The sequence below is a fragment of the Mustelus asterias genome (genome assembly GCF_964213995.1).
Source record: "Mustelus asterias chromosome X unlocalized genomic scaffold, sMusAst1.hap1.1 SUPER_X_unloc_4, whole genome shotgun sequence".
In the NCBI taxonomy this organism is placed as follows: domain Eukaryota; kingdom Metazoa; phylum Chordata; class Chondrichthyes; order Carcharhiniformes; family Triakidae; genus Mustelus; species Mustelus asterias.
The window spans coordinates 230,722-248,390 of NW_027595349.1; the positions used below are offsets into that span (position 1 = coordinate 230,722).

At 49.1% G+C, this 17,669-nt stretch overlaps 1 protein-coding gene across 4 annotated transcripts in view; it reads left to right on the plus strand.

Annotated features, from left to right (window-relative positions):
• LOC144491334 (calcitonin gene-related peptide type 1 receptor-like) overlaps positions 1-17,669 on the plus strand; it is a 282,765-nt gene that overhangs the window by 170,207 nt on the left and 94,889 nt on the right. For 3 of the 4 annotated variants that reach the window (XM_078208995.1, XM_078208996.1, XM_078208994.1), the window contains one exon: positions 13,486-13,577. The exons of the other annotated variant lie outside the window; for it this stretch is intronic. In XM_078208995.1, coding sequence (XP_078065121.1) covers positions 13,486-13,577 — 92 coding nt within the window. The remainder of the gene's footprint in view (positions 1-13,485; positions 13,578-17,669) is intronic. 4 annotated transcript variants of the gene reach the window in all.

A 17,669-nucleotide genomic window follows, 5' to 3' on the forward strand; every position in this document is an offset into this window, starting at 1 on the left:
GTACAGTTCTGGTCGCCGTATTATAGGAAAGATGTGGAAGTGTTGGAAAGGGTGCAGAGGAGATTTACCAGGATGTTGCCTGGTATGGTGGGAAAATCGTATGAGGAAAGGCTGAGGGGCTTGAGGTTGTTTTCGTTAGAGAGAAGAAGGTTAAGAGGTGACTTAATAGAGGCATACAAGATGATCAGAGGATGAGATAAGATGGATAGTGAGAGCCTTTTTCCTCGGATGGTGTTGGCTAGCACGAGGGGACATAGCTTTAAATTGAGGGGTGAGAGATATAGGACAGATGTTAGAGGTAGGTTCTTTACTCAGAGAGTAGTAAGGGCGTGGAATGTCCTGCCTGCAGGAGTGGTGGACTCGTCAACGTTGAGAGCGTTCAAGTGGTTATTGGATAAACATATGGATGATATTGGAATAGTGTAGATTAGAGGGGCTTTAGATTGGTACCACTGGTCGGCGCAACATCGAGGGCCGAAGGGCCTGTACTGCGCTGGAATGTTCTATGTTCTATTGGTGATCATCTTCCAAAACTCTCTAGATTCTGAACAGTTCCTGAAGATTGGAAGGTAGCAAATGAGGGAGAGAAAAAACAGGGAACCACAGACCTGTCTGCCTGACATCAGTGGTAGGGAAAATGCTGGAATCTATTCTAAGGAATGTGATAAATGCACACTTGGATAATAATGGTAGCATTGGGCAGAGTGCAATGGGCATGGATTTATGAATGGGAAATCGTGTTTGTCAAATCTGTTGTAGTTTTTTGAGGAAGTTACCCGCAGGATTGGTTTCGGTGAGTCGGTGGGCATAATATACTTGGATTTTCAGAAAGCTTTTGATAAAGTCCCCCACAGGAAGTTGGTTAGCAAAACAGGCAGAATTTTCCACACGGCAAGTGCCCTGAGAGTTAGCATGTAACTCATTCACGCCACCTCAGACATGCCCACTGCCTGTCAATTGAGCACTGATTGGCAGTGGGCAGGACTTTTATCTGCCCTTGGAAGGAAGTCCCACCCATGAGAGCTGTTGGCCAATCTGATTGGCTGACAGCTCTTTAATCCAGCCAGGCACGGCGCTGCAGTGGCCAGAAGGGGTACTCATGATGTGGAGATGCCGGCGTTGGACTGGGGTAAACATAGTAAGAAGTTTAACAACACCAGGTTAAAGTCCAACAGGTTTATTTGGTAGCAAAAGCCACACAAGCTTTCGGAGCTGCAAGCCCCTTCTTCAGGTGAGTGGGAATTCTGTTCACAAACAGAGCATATAAAGACACAAACTCAATTTACATGAATAATGGTTGGAATGCGAATACTTACAACTAATCAAGTCTTTAAGAAACAAAACAACGTGAGTGGAGAGAGCATCAAGAAAGGCTAAAAAGATGTGTATTGTTAGATTTGGTTGTGGGAGAGCAATTTGGAGATAGTGACCACAATTCGGTGTCTTTTGTTATTGCAATGGAGAGGGATAGGGCCGTACGGCAGGGCAAGGTTTACAATTGGGGGAGGGGTAATTATGATGCGATTAGGCAAGAATTAGGGGGCATAAGTTGGGAACAGAAACTGTCAGAGAAAGGAACTAATGAAAAGTGGAACTTTTTCAAGGAACAAATACTGGATGTCCTTGATAGGTATGTTCCTGTCAGGCAGGGAGGAAATGGCCGAGTGAGGGAACCATGGTTCACAAAAGAGGTGGAATGTCTTGTGAAAAGGAAGAGGGAAGCTTATGTAGGGATGAGGAAACAAGGTTCAGATGGCTCGATTGAGGGTTACAAGTTAGCAAGGAATGAGCTGAAAAAGGGGCTTAGGAGAGCTAGGAGGGGACATGAGAAGTCCTTGGCGGGTCGGATCAAGGAAAACCCCAAGGCTTTTTACTCTTATGTGAGGAATAAAAGAATGACCAGGGTGAGGTTAGGGCCGGTCAAGGACAGTAGTGGGAACTTGTGTATGGAGTCAGTAGAGATAGGCGAGGTGATGAATGAATACTTTTCTTCAGTGTTCACCAAGGAGAGGGGCCATGTTTTTGAGGAAGAGAAGGTGTTACAGGCTAATAGGCTGGAGGAAATAGATGTTCGGAGGGAGGATGTCTTGGCAGTTTTGAATAAACTGAAGGTCGATAAGTCCCCTGGGCCTGATGAAATGTATCCTAGGATTCTGTGGGAGGCAAGGGATGAGATTGCAGAGCCTTTGGCGTTGATCTTTGGGTCCTCGCTGTCCACGGGGATGGTGCCAGAGGACTGGAGAATGGCGAATGTTGTTCCTCTGTTTAAGAAAGGGAATAGAAATGACCCTGGTAATTATAGACCGGTTAGTCTTACTTCGGTGGTTGGTAAATTGATGGAAAAGGTCCTTAGAGATGAGATTTACGACCATTTAGAAAGATGTGGATTAATCCGGGATAGTCAGCATGGATTCGTGAAGGGCAAGTCGTGCCTCACAAATTTGATAGAATTTTTTGAGGAGGTAACTAAGTGTGTTGATGAAGGTAGGGCAGTTGATGTCATATACATGGATTTTAGTAAGGCGTTTGATAAGGTCCCCCATGGTCGGCTTATGATGAAAGTGAGGAGGTGTGGGATAGAGGGAAAGTTGGCCGATTGGATAGGTAACTGGCTGTCTGACCGAAGACAGAGGGTGGTGGTCGATGGAAAATTTTCGGATTGGAGGCAGGTTGCTAGCGGTGTGCCGCAGGGATCAGTGCTTGGTCCTCTGCTCTTTGTGATTTTTATTAATAACTTAGAGGAGGGGGCTGAAGGGTGGATCAGTAAATTTGCTGATGACACCAAGATTGGTGGAGTAGTGGATGAGGTGGAGGGCTGTTGTAGGCTGCAAAGAGACATAGATAGGATGCAAAGCTGGGCTGAAAAATGGCAAATGGAGTTTAACCCTGATAAATGTGAGGTGATTCATTTTGGTAGGACAAATTTAAATGTGGATTACAGGGTCAAAGGTAGGGTTCTGAAGACTGTGGAGGAACAGAGAGATCTTGGGGTCCATATCCACAGATCTCTAAAGGTTGCCACTCAAGTGGACAGAGCTGTGAAGAAGGCCTATAGTGTGTTAGCTTTTATTAACAGGGGGTTGGAGTTTAAGAGCCGTGGGGTTATGCTGCAACTGTACAGGACCTTGGTGAGACCACATTTGGAATATTGTGTGCAGTTCTGGTCACCTCACTATAAGAAGGATGTGGAAGCGCTGGAAAGAGTGCAGAGGAGATTTACCAGGATGCTGCCTGGTTTGGAGGGTAGGTCATATGAGGAAAGGTTGAGGGAGCTAGGGCTGTTCTCTCTGGAGCGGAGGAGGCTGAGGGGAGACTTAATAGAGGTGTATAAAATGATGAAGGGGATAGATAGAGTGAACGTTCAAAGACTATTTCCTCGGGTGGATGGAGCTATTACAAGGGGGCATAACTATAGGGTTCGTGGTGGGAGATACAGGACGGATATCAGAGGTAGGTTCTTTACGCAGAGAGTGGTTGGGGTGTGGAATGGACTGCCTGCAGTGATAGTGGAGTCAGACACTTTAGAAACATTTAAGCGGTTATTGGATAGGCACATGGAGCACACCAGGATGATAGGGAGTGGGATAGCTTGATCTTGGTTTCAGATAAAGCTCGGCACAACATCGTGGGCCGAAGGGCCTGTTCTGTGCTGTACTGTTCTATGTTCTATGTCAGTGTTCTCCAAGGCGGCCTTCGCGACACACGACGGCGCAGAGTCGCTGAGCAGAAACTGATAGCCAAGTTCCGCACACACGAGGACGGCCTCAACCGGGATATTGGGTTCATGTCACACTATTTGTAACCCCCACAGAGTTTCACTGGCTGTCTTGTCTGGAGACAATACACATCTTTTTAGCCTGTCTTGATGCTCTCTCCACTCACGTTGTTTTGTTTCTTAAAGACTTGATTAGTTGTAAGTATTCGCATTCCAACCATTATTCATGTAAATTGAGTTTGTGTCTTGATATGCTCTGTTTGTTAACAGAATTCCCACTCACCTGAAGAAGGGGCTAAGAGCTCCGAAAGCTTGTGTGGCTTTTGCTACCAAATAAACCTGTTGGACTTTAACCTGGTGTTGTTAAACTTCTTACAGAAGGGGTACTGCAGCCCTCTCTCTGCCTGAGATGAAGTACTGGGACCACAATTGAGGTGTAAATCTTGGAGGCAGGAGGGTAGCGTAGGGGATGCCCCGGGGAGTCAGGAGGGGGTGATCTTGGCGTGGGTGTTGTAGGCCAGGGGTGAGGAAGGACCAAAATGTCCAGGTCCTTAAGGGGAGGTTGCCCCAACTCTGAAGGGGCCTTCAGATTGCAGCAACGCACGCCGTCCTAATTAAGAGATTAGAAAGTGTCGGTGTACAAAGTTTTGGTCCCTTACCTCAGAAAGGAATGAAGGTTCACCAGACTTGATCCGGGGGTGGTGGGACTTTCTTATGAAGAGAGATTGGACAACCTGGGCCTGTATTCTCCAGGGTTCCGAAGAATGAGAGGTGAGCATACTGAAACCGACAAAATCCTTGAAGGAATAGACAGGGTGGATGCGGGTAAGATGTTTCCCTTGGTTTGGGGTGGCACAGTGGATAGCACTACTGCCTCCAGCGCCAGGGACCCAGGTTCAATTTCAGTTTCGAGTCATTGTGTGTGTGGTGTCTGCACGTTCTCCCCGTGTCTGCGTGGGTTTCCTCCGGGTGCTCCGGTTTCCTCCCACAGTCCAAAGCTGTGAAAGTTAGGTGGATTGGCCGTGCTAAATTGCCCCTTAATGTCAGGGGGATTAATGGGGTAAATACATGGGGTTACAGGGATAGGGCCTGGGTGGGATTGTGGTCGGTGCGGACTCATTGGGCCGATTGGCCTCCTTCTGTACTGTAGGGATTCTATGATTCTATGGAACCAGGGGACACAATTTCAAAATAAGGGGGCAGCCACTTAGGACTGAGATGTGGAGAAAGTTCTTTACACAGATGGTTGTGAATTTTTGGAATTATCTACCACCATTTAACCCGATCACCTGCCACAACACCATTTCACACATTATCTCCATATCCGTTGATTTCTCGAACTCTCTCAATCTCTGTTTTAAACATACTCAGTGACTGAGTTTCCATAACCCTCTGGGGGAATGAAGTTCAGATTCACAAACCTCAGAGTGAAAGAATTCCTCTTCACCAAAAAAGGAATGGAGGGTAGATGGACTTGAGGGCGAGGGTGGGTGTCAGGAAGCTGGGGAAGGGTGGGGTGGAGAGGTGGGAAATGGGCACAAATCATTAAAGCTGGCAGCACAGGTCATGGGTGATGAAAGCACAAAGAGTTTCTCACACCTTAGCTTAATCAGAGCAATAGAGGTCAAATGCAAGGGAGTTGCAACATTAAAAACCTGTTGGGCCATAGCAAGAGAATCGAGACACTTGACAAGTGGGTCCCAGACCAGAACCCCAAGCTATATTATGAAGTCAGACTAGATCCCAAAAATGTTTGACATAAACGCGAGGATAGGATGCTTTCAGTCCAGGAATAACTGCACTCACAATTCAACAACATTTAAAAAGGAGAGGAAACAACTCTAATTTCTACTTTATAATTATTTCAGTTCCAAATGAGCAATATTTTCCCACAGAAGAAACTCCACTTCAAATACAGTTAGCAGCCAAAGGTATACTTGTCATAAGGAGTATGCACCGTCTCCAAGCTTTCAGAGAGATTTTGACTATCAGAGCAGCTTACAGACCTGAACTAGAATCTGTTTCTCTGCTACAAACGGAGGTGCTCCCATTAATGATGTTATCACATGAACCTGTCAATCAAATTGATCAGAAAATGCAGGGAGAATCTTCATCAACAAACTAAAATCCAGTACCTCTCTCCTAAATAAACACCATATGGCATAAATGAGTAATGATCTTACTTTCCCAGCATTTGAACTGTTTCCTCCTGGACATACTGACCACATGTGGGAAAAAACTAAAGTTCAAAACATTCCCCTCAAAAATCAATCACTCCCAGAACAGGTCCAGCACGGGGTTAGATACAGAGTGAAGCTCCCTCTACACTGCCCCCATCAAACACTCCCAGGACAGGTATAGCACGGGGTTAGATACAGAGCAAAGCTCCCTCTACACTGTCCCCATCAAACACTCCCAGGACAGGTACAGCACGGGGTTAGATACAGAGTAAAGCTCCCTCTACACTGTCCCCATCAAACACTCCCAGGACAGGGACAGTACGGGGTTAGATACAGAGTAAAGCTCTCTCTACACTGTCCCCATCAAACACTCCCAGGACAGGTAGCACGGGGTTAGACAGAGAGTAAAGCTCCCGCTACACTGTCCCCATCAAACACTCCCAGGACAGGTACAGCACGGGGTTAGATACAGAGTAAAGCTCCCTCGACACTGTCCCCATCAAACACTCCCAGGACAGGTACAGCACCGGGTTAGATACAGAGTAAAGCTCCCTCTACACTGTCCCCATTAAACACTCCCAGGACAGGTACAGCACAGGGTTAGATACAGAGTAAAGCTCCGTCTACACTGTCCCCATCAAACACTCCCAGGACAGGTACAGCATGGGGTTAGATACAGAGTAAAGCTCTCTCTACACTGTCCCCATCAAACACTCCCAGGACAGGTACAGCACGGGGTTAGATAGAGAGTAAAGCTCCCGCTACACTGTCCCCATCAAACACTCCCAGGACAGGTACAGCACGGGGTTAGATACAGAGTAAAGCTCCCTCTACACTGTCCCCATTAAACACTCCCAGGACAGGTACAGCACGGGGTTAGATACAGAGTAAAGCTCCCTCTGCACTGTCCCCATTAAACACTCCCAGGACAGGTACAGCACGGGGTGAGATACAGAGTAAAGCTCCGTCTACACTGTCCCCATCAAACACTCCCAGGACAGGTACAGCACGGGGTTAGATACAGAGTAAAGCTCCCTCTGCACTGTCCCCATCAAACACTCCCAGGACAGGTACAGTGCAGGATTAGATACAGAGTAAAGCTCCCTTATATAGGATATAGATAGGCTGGAAATTTGGGCAAAGAAATGGCAGATGGAGTTCAGTCCTGATGAATGCGAAGTAATGCATTTTGGTAGAAATAATGTAGGGAGGAGCTATACGATAAATGGCAGAACCATAAAGGGTGTAGATACGCAGAGGGACCTGGGTGTGCAAGTCCACAGATCCTTGAAGGTGACGTCACAGGTGGAGAAGGTGGTGAAGAAGGCATATGGCCTGCTTGCCTTTATAGGACGGGGCATAGAGTATAAAAGTTGGGGTCTGATGTTGCAGATGTATAGAACGTTGGTTCGGCCGCATTTGGAATACTGCGTCCAGTTCTGGTCGCCACACTACCAGAAGGACGTGGAGGCTTTGGAGAGAGTACAGAGGAGGTTTACCAGGACGTTGCCTGGTATGGAGGGGCTTGGTTATGAGGAGAGATTGGGTAAACTGGGGTTGTTCTCCATGGAAAGACGGAGGATGAGGGGAGACTTAATAGAGGTGTATAAAATTATGAAAGGCATAGATAGGGTGAACTGTGGGAAGCTTTTCCCCAGGTCGGTGGTGACGTTCACGAGGGGTCATAGGTTCAAGGTGAAGGGGGGAGGTTTAACACAGATATCAGACGGACATATTTTACACAGAGGGTGGTGGGGGCCTGGAATGCGCTGCCAGGCAAGGTGGTGGAGGCGGACACACTGGGAACGTTTAAGACTTATCTAGATAGCCACATGAACGGAGTGGGAATGGAGGGATACAAAAGAATGGTCTAGTTTGGACGAGGGAGCGGCACGGGCTTGGAGGGCCGAAGGGCCTGTTCCTGTGCTGTATTGTTCTTTGTTCCCTCTACACTGTCCCCATCAAACACTCCCAGGACAGGTACAGCACGGGGTTATATACAGAGTAACGCTCCCTCTACACTGTCCCTGATCAAACACTCCCAGGACAGGTACAGCACGGGGTTATATACAGAGTAACGCTCCCTCTACACTGTCCCTGATCAAACACTCCCAGGACAGGTACAGCACGGGGTTAGATACAGAGTAAAGCTCCTGTACACTGTCCCCATCAAACAATCCCAGTGCAGGGATAACATGGGGTTTGATCCAGAGTAAAGCTCCCTCTACACTGTCCCCATCAAACACTCCCAGGACACATACAGCACGGGGTTAGATAGAGAGTAAAGTTCTCTCTACACTGTCCCCATCAAACGCTCCCAGAACAGGTACGGCACAGGGTTAGATACAGAGTAAAGCTCCCTTTACACTGTCCCCATCAAATAATGTGGAGATGCCGGCGTTGGACTGGGGTGAACACAGTAAGAAGTCTCACAACACCAGGTCAAAGTCCAACAGGTTTATTTGGTAGCAAATACCATTAGCTTTCGGAGCGCTGCTCCTTCGTCAGATGGAGTGGAAATGTGCTCTCAAACAGGGCACAGAGACACAAAATCAAGTTACAGAATACTGATTAGAATGTGAATCCCTACAACCAACCAGATCTTAAAGATACAGACAATGTGGGTGGAGGGAGCATTAAGCACAGGTTAAAGAGATGTGTATTGTCTCCAGACAGGACAGCCCGCAAGTCCAGGAGGCAAGCTGTGGGGGTTACTGATAATGTGACATAAATCCAACATCCCGGATTAGGCCGTCCTCATGTGTGCGGAACTTGGCTATCAGTTTCTGCTCAGCGACTCTGCGCTGTCGTGTATCGTGAAGGCCGCCTTGGAGAACACTTACCTGAAGATCAGAGGCTGAATGCCCGTGACTGCTGAAGTGCTCCCCCACAGGAAGAGAACAGTCTTGCCTGGTGATTGTCGAGCGGTGTTCATTCATCCATTGTCATAGCGTCTGCATGGTTTCCCCAATGTACCATGCCTCGGGACATCCTTTCCTGCAGCGTATCAGGTAGACAACGTTGGCCGAGTTGCAAGAGTAGGTACCGTGTACCTGGTAGATGGTGTTCTCACATGAGATGATGGCATCCATGTCGATGATCCGGCACGTCTTGCAGAGGTTGCTGTGGCAGGGTTGTGTGGTGTCGTGGTCACTGTTCTCCTGAAGGCTGGGTAGTTTGCTGCGGACAATGGTCTGTTTGAGGTTGCGTGGTTGTTTGAAGGCAAGAAGTGGGGGTGTGGGGATGGCCTTGGCGAGATGTTCGTCTTCATCAATGACATGTTGAAGGCTCCGGAGGAGATGCCGTAGCTTCTCCGCTCCGGGGAAGTACTGGACGACGAAGGGTACTCTGTCCACTGTGTCCCGTGTTTGTCTTCTGAGGAGGACGGTGCGGTTTTTCGCTGTGGCGCGTCGGAACTGTTGATCGATGAGTCGAGCACCATATCCTGTTCTTATGAGGGCATCTTTCAACGTCTGGAGGTGTCTGTTGCGTGAGGAGGTGTCTGTTGCGTGTGCCTGAGGAGGATCGCAGATCATCGACACGAATGCCATCATCTCACGTGAGAACACCATCTACCAGGTACACGGTACCTACTCTTGCAACTCGGCCAACGTTGTCTACCTGATACGCTGCAGAAAAGGATGTCCCGAGGCATGGTACATTGGGGAAACCATGCAGACGCTACGACAACGGATGAATGAACACCGCTCGACAATCACCAGGCAAGACTGTTCTCTTCCTGTGGGGGAGCACTTCAGCAGTCACGGGCATTCAGCCTCTGATCTTCAGGTAAGCGTTCTCCAAGGTGGCCTTCACGATACACGACAGCGCAGAGTCGCTGAGCAGAAACTGATAGCCAAGTTCCGCACACATGAGGACGGCCTAAACCGGGATGTTGGATTTATGTCACATTATCAGTAACCCCCACAGCTTGCCTCCTGGACTTGCAGGCTGTTCTGTCTGGAGACAATACACATCTCTTTAACCTGTGCTTAATGCTCCCTCCACCCACATTGTCTGTATCTTTAAGATCTGGTTGGCTGCAGGGATTCACAGTCTAATCAGTATTCTGTAACTTGATTTTGTGTCTCTGTGCCCTGTTTGAGAGCACATTTCCACTCCATCTGACGAAGGAGCAGCGCTCCGAAAGCTAATGGTATTTGCAACCAAATAAACCTGTCGGACTTAAACCTGGTGTTGTTAAAACTCCTACTGTGTTTACCCCATCAAATAATCCCAGGGCAGTATAGCAGGTGTTAGATACAGAGTAAATCTCCCTTTACACTGTCCCCATCAAACACTCCCAGGACAGGTACAGCACAGTGTTAGATACAGAGTAAAGCTCCCTCTACACTGTCCCCATCAAACACTCCCAGGACAGGTACAGCACGGGGTTAGATACAGAGTAAAGCTCCCTCTCCACTGTCCCCATCAAACACTCCCAGGACAGGTACAGCACCGGGTTAGATACAGAGTAAAGCTCCCTCTACACTGTCCCCATCAAACACTCCCAGGACAGGTACAGCACGGGGTTAGATACAGAGTAAAGCTCCCTCTCCACTGTCCCCATCAAACACTCCCAGGACAGGTACAACACGGGGTTAGATACAGAGTAAAGCTCCCTCTACACTGTCCCCCATCAAACACTCCCAGGACAGGCACTGCACGGGGTTAGATACAGAGTAAAGCTCCCTCTCCACTGTCCCCATCAAACACTCCCAGGACAGGTACAATACGGGTTTCGATACAGAGTAAAGCTCCCTCTACACTGTCCCCATCAAACACTCCCAGGACAGGTACAGCACAGTGTTCGATCCAGAGTAAAGCTCCCTCTACACGGTCCCCCATCAAACATTCCCAGGACAGATGCAGCACAAGGTTAGATAGAGAGTAAAGCTCTGTCTGCACTGTCCCCATCAATCACTCCCAAGAAGGCTACGGCATGGGGTTAGAAAGAGAGTAAATCTCCCTCTACACTGTCCCCATCAAACACTCCCAGGACAGGTACAGCACGGGGTTAGATACAGAGTAAAGCTCCCTCCACACTGCCCCCCATCAAACACTGCCAGGACAGGTACAGCACGGGGTCAGATCCAGAGTAAAGCTCCCTCTACACTGTCCCCATCAAACACTCCCAGGATAGGGACAGCACGGGGTTAGATACAGAGTAAAGCTCCCTCCACACTGCCCCCCATCAAACACTGCCAGGACAGGTACAGCACGGGGTCAGATACAGAGTAAAGCTCCCTCTACACTGTCCCCCATCAAACACTCCCTGGACAGGTACAGCACGGGGTCAGATACAGAGTAAAGCTCCCTCTACACTGTCCCCATCAAACACTCCCAGGACAGGTACAGCATGGGGTCAGATACAGAGTAAAGCTCCCTCTACACTGCCCCCCATCAAACACTGCCAGGACAGGTACAGCACGGGGTCAGATACAGAGTAAAGCTCCCTCTACACTGTCCCCCATCAAACACTCCCTGGACAGGTACAGCACGGGGTCAGATACAGAGTAAAGCTCCCTCTACACTGTCCCCCATCAAACACTCCCTGGACAGGTACAGCACGGGGTCAGATACAGAGTAAAGCTCCCTCTACACTGTCCCCATCAAACACTCCCAGGACAGGTACAGCATGGGGTCAGATACAGAGTAAAGCTCCCTCTACACTGCCCCCCATCAAACACTCCCAGGACAGGTACAATACAGGTTTAGATACAAAGTAAAGCTCCCTCTAAACTGTCCCCATCAGCACTCCCATGTTTGGGACCAGATCAGAAACTCCAAGATATTTTATAAAGTTAACCTAAATCCTAAGTTTTAGATTTGAATTTGGCATTTGAGTGAGCAGAAGATATTTCACTCAGGATCAAATTCCAGTCACCTGCTGGGGAACATTTATTGAAACAAATTTGATTTAAAACTACTGTTAGAATATAACCAAAAAGAATTAGCAGAACCTTTATCAATACTTAAACATGACAAAATGTACTTGTTAACAGGTAGCTATCTGTTCCAATTTCACAGTATTCCCATGGACATATATCCCTTCTTCAGAAAGTGTCAGCTCCAAAAGCAGATATGCTGATGTGGATGCTAGATTTCCAGCGTTTTAAAACCTCTGGACAGAGATCACGACAGACACCTGTCTTCTTACTCTCAGACAGCAGACTCTCCGAGCAAGATACATCCTCAAACAGACCAACTTTGAAAATCCAATCTCGTCTCTGGCAGATCCAAGTCTCCAGACTGTGGAGTGAGAAAGGGCTTCCGAGCAGCAATTCAGCTTGAACTCCCTTTGTAAGCCTAGCTCCAGCCAGTCACCTGATATTACTGTCAATCATCCCAATCACATCCAATGCTGCAACACCCCAGGGGAAACCACGACAATCTGCAGATTCAAACAAACGCTTGAGCAATTATGCTGTTGCAGTAACAGTGCAGGATGCTGGATGTAGACCCAGTGGCACCGGTTAGAACAGACTGTTAAAACAGAAACATGACTCAAATACATTTCTTAAAGAGAGAGTGTCGTCACACCCAGGACAAGTACAACACGGAGTTTGACATTGGAATCTGTCATCTTGTTAGCCTGGAGTGTAACTGGGCAGACTTCCAGCAGTTTTGCTTTCAGCTGTTGCTACTCCTATGTCTGTTCATAGAATCATAGAATCTACAGTGTGGAGACAGGCCCTTCGTCCCAAACTGGTCCATGCTGACCAAAATGCCCATCTCATCTAACCCCATTTGGCCCTCTAAACCTTTCCTATCCATGTATCTGTCCAAATGCCTTTTTAATGTTGTCACTGTTTCTGCCTCAGCCACTTCCTCCGACAGCTCATTCCACACACGCACCATCCTCTGTGTAAAAAAAGTTTCTCCTCAGGTTCCCATTAATTCTTTCCCCTCTTAACTTAAACCTATGCCCTCTAGTTCTCGATTCCCTAACCTTGGGAAAAGCCTGAGTGCATTCACCCTATCCATGCCTCTCATGATCTTATACACCTCTGTAAGATCACCCCTCGGTCTCCTACGCTCCAAAGCAAAAAGTCCTAGCCTGTCCAATCTCTCCCCATAACTCAGTCCCTTGAGTCCTGCCAACATCCTTGTAAATCTTTTCTGCACTCTCTCCAGTTTAATAACATCTTTCCTATAGCAAGACGACCAAAACTGAACACAATACTCCAGGTGCGGCCTTACCAATGTCCTGTACAACTGCAACATAACTTCCCAACTTCGATAGTCAATGTCCTGACTGATGAAAGCCAGCATGCCAAAAGCCTTCTTCACTGCCCTCTCTACTTGTGACTCCACCTTTAGAGAACCGTGCATCTGAACTCCAAGGTCCCTCTGTTCCACGTACATTCCATTGTGGAATGTTGCTTGTAAATTGAGTAGTCGTGGATTCTCAATCTGTGTGTTTCTTGTGACTCAGTGATGAGCTGGCACGACAGTGAGCTGGATTGAGATTCCCAAACTGCTTTGAGGAGAGGAAATTGGTTAGTGAAACTATTAAAATGGAACTACAAGTTGCTGCTTTTTTACCTTGCCGGTGACAGTCTAATTTTACTGCTTGTGTCTTTGCAGACAGTGTGGAACCAGTATTATTTGGCCATTACAGGTCACGGAATCTCAATCGTGTGTTTGCTACTTTCTCTTTGTATATTCTTCTACTTCAAGTAAGTTGATACTTGGTAAACATTTCAACCAGGAAAACTGTTGAACTGGGATGTGTAGAGTGTGGTCATTCATCTCCCTGGGTGGAGAAGGACAGGGCACCCCCGTTGCTTTTAACCTGGCCTGTTCATTAAATTTGATGAGCAGGCTGGAAAAATCTGGGTTGGGCACAGAACTAAGTACTAAGTTCATTTATTAGTCACAAGTGAGGCTTACATTAACACTGCAATTAAGTTACTGTGAAATTCCCCTAGTCGCCACACTCCGGCACCTTTTCGGGTCAATGCGCCTAACCAGCACGTCTTTCAGACTGTGGGAGGAAACCTACGCAGACACGGGGAGAATGTGCAAACTCCACACAGACAGTGACCCAAACCAGGAATTGAACCCAGGTCCCCTGGCGCCGTGAGACAGCAGTGCTAACCACTGTGCCACCGAGTGGCAGGAATTGAAGTGATTCCTTGATTCATGTGAGGCCATATTCCCCTGGCAATTGACACAGCGAACAGCCCAGGCACCTCACCAAGCTGGCATCGGGGACAGAGGCTGTTGTCACAGACAGGCAGGCACTTCACTCTGGCGAATCAAGGCAGGCACAACTTCCCAACAGGAAGATGCCACATCTGACAGGGATCTGTTTTCATAGGTTGGTTGCATTTAAAAGGGCAGCTGCCATTTTGTTCCAGATGGATTGACGGGGCCTCGAGAAGACTTGGGCATTTTTGCTGGCAGCAGTTTGCTCTCAAACTGGTTTTCCCGAGAGGTTGAATGCTGCCATTTCATTGGATGCAGCTCCCGTTAGATCATGGCCACTCTAGTGGAAGGATTGAGACATGGAGAAGGAAGAGTGGCTTCGAAAATGGGATTCAACTCCGCACTTTGACCATCCAACAGAGATAAATAGACAGAGGGCCATTTCCCTAGATTTCCATAGAATCCCGACAGTGCAGAAGGAGACCATTCGGCCCATCGAGTCTGCACCAAATCTCCAACAGAGTATCTTACCCAGGCCCAATTCACAGAACCAGGCACATTCCCCATGGCCAATCCAACTAACCTATACATCTTTGGAGACTGAGGGGAAATCTAGCAAGGCCAATCCACCTAACCTGCACATCTTTGGACTGTGGGAGGCAACCGGAGCACCCGGAGGAAACACGGGGAGAACGTACAAATATCACACAGGCAGTGACCCAAGCCAGGAATTGAACCCGGGTACCTGGCACTGTGAGGCAGGAGTGCGAACCACTTCGCGATCGTGCCGAGGGGGAAAATAATATTTCTCAGGGCCGATGCACGGTCACGCTGGTAACCTGAGTCCTTCAATTCTGTCAAACTGAAGCCTATGCCCAGAATTGAATGTCCACAAAAGATATTGCAAGCTGTAAACAAGACAGTTTCACAGTCAAGAATAAATTAGCCCACCCAGTCTAATCCCACTCTCCCCCTCACCCTTGAATATCCCACCCAGTCTAATCCCACTCTCCCCCACACTCCCTGCACCCATTAATATCCCACCCAGTCTAATCCCACTCTCCCCCTCACTCCCCGCACCCTTTAATATCCCACCCAGACTAATCCCACTCTCCCCTCACTGCCCGCAACCTTTAATATCCCACCCAGTCTAATCCCACTCTCCCCCTCACTCCCCGCAACCTTTAATATCCCACCCAGTGGAATCCCGCTCTCCCCCTCACTGCCCGCAACCTTTAATATCCCACCCAGTCTAATACCACTCTCCCCCTCACTCCCCGCACCCTTTCATAACCCACCCAGTCTATTCCCACTCTCCCCCTCACACCCCACACCCTTTCATAACCCACCCAGTCTAATCCCACTCTCCCCCTCACTCCCTGCACCCTTTAATATCCCACCCAGTGTAATCCCACTCTCCCCCTCACTCCCTGCACCCTTTAATATCCCACCCAGTCTAATCACACTCTCCCCCTCACTCCCCGCACCCTTTAATATCCCACCCAGACTAATCCCAATCTCCCCTCACTCCCCGCACCCTTTAATATCCCACCCAGTCTAATCCCACTCTCCCACTCACTCCCCGCACCCTTTAATATTCCACCCAGTCTAATCCCACTCGCCCCCTCACTCCCCGCACCCTTTAATATCCCACCCAGTCTAATCCCACTCTCCCCCTCACTCCCCGCACCCTTTAATATCCCACCCAGTCTAATCCCACTCTCCCCCTCACTCCCCGCACCCTTTAATATCCCACCCAGTCTAATCCCACACTCCCCGTCACTCCCCACACATTGTAATATCCCACCCAGTCTAATCCCACTCTCCCCCTCACTTCCCGCACCCTTTAATATCCCACCCAGTATAATCCCACACTCCCCCTCACTCCCCACACCCTTTAATATCCCACCCAGTCTAATTCCACTCTCCCCCTCACTCCCCGCACCCTTTAATATCCCACCCAGTCTATCCCACTCCCCCCTCACTCCCTTTACCCTTTAATATCCCACCCAGTCTAATCCCACTCTCACCCTCACTCCCCGCACCCTTTAATGACCCATGCAGTCTAATCCCACTCTCCAACTCACTCCCCGCACCCTTTAATATCCCACCCAGTCTAATCCCAGTCTCCCCCTCACTCCCCACACTCTTTAATATCCCACCCAGTCTAATCCCACTCTCCCCCTCACTCCCCGCACCCTTTAATATCCCACCCAGTCTAATCCCACTCTCCCCCTCACTCCCCACACCCTTTAATATACGACCCAGTCTAATCCCACTCTCCCCCTCACTCCCCGCACCCTTTAATATTCCACCCAGTCTAATCCCACTCTCACCCTCACTCACCGCACCCTTTAATGTCCCACGCAGTCTAATCCCACTCTCCCCCTCACTCCCCACACCCTTTAATGTCCCACGCAGTCTAATCCCACTCTCCCCCTCACTCCCCACACCCTTTAATATCCCACCCAGTCTAATCCCACTTTCCCCCTCACTCCCAACACCCTTTAATATCCCACCCAGTCTAACCCCACTCTCCCCCTCACTCCCCGCACCCTTCAATATCCCACCCAGTCTAATCCCACTCTCCCCCGCACTCCCTGCACCCTTTAATATCCCACCCAGTCGAATCCCACTCTCCCTCTCACTCCCCGCACCCTTTAATATCCCACCCAAACTAATCCCACTCTCACCCTCACTCCCTGCACCCTTTAATATCCCACCTAGTCCAATCCCACTCTCCCCCTCACTCCCCGCATCCTTTAATATCCCACCCAGACTAATCCCACTCTCCCCCTCACTCCCCACCCTCTTTAATATCCCACCCAGTCTAATCCCAGTCTCCCCCTCACTCCCCACACCCTTTAATATCCCACCCAGTCTAATCCCACTCTCTCTCTCACTCCCCGCCCCTTTTAATATCCCACGCAGTCTAATCCCACTCTCCCGCTCACTCCCCGCACCCTTTAATATCCCACCCAGTCTAATCCCACTCTCCCCCTCACTCCCCGCAACCTTTAATATCCCACCCAATCTAATCCCACTCTCCCCCTCACTCCCTGCACCCTTTAATATCCCACCTAGTCCAATCCCACTCTCCCCCTCACTCCCTGCACCCTTTAACATCCCACCCAGTCTAATCCCACTCTCCCCCTCACTCCCCGCATCCTTTAATATCCCACCTAGACTAATCCCACTCTCCCCCTCACTCCCCACCCTCTTTAAAATCCCACCCAGTCTAATCCCAGTCTCCCCCTCACTCCCCACACCCTTTAATATCCCACCCAGTCTAAACCCACTCTCTCTCTCACTCCCCGCCCCTTTTAATATCCCACGCAGTCTAATCCCACTCTCCCGCTCACTCCCCGCACCCTTTAATATCCCACCCAGTCTAATCCCACTCTCCCCCTCACTCCCCGCAACCTTTAATATCCCACCCAGTCTAATCCCACTCTCCCCCTCACTCGCCGCACCCTTTAATATCCCACCCAGTCTAATCCCACTCTCCCCCTCACTCCCCGCACCCTTCAATATTCCACCCAGTCTAATCCCACTCTCCCCCTCACTCCCTACACCCTTTAATATCCCAACCAGTCTAATCCCACTCTCCCCCTCACTCC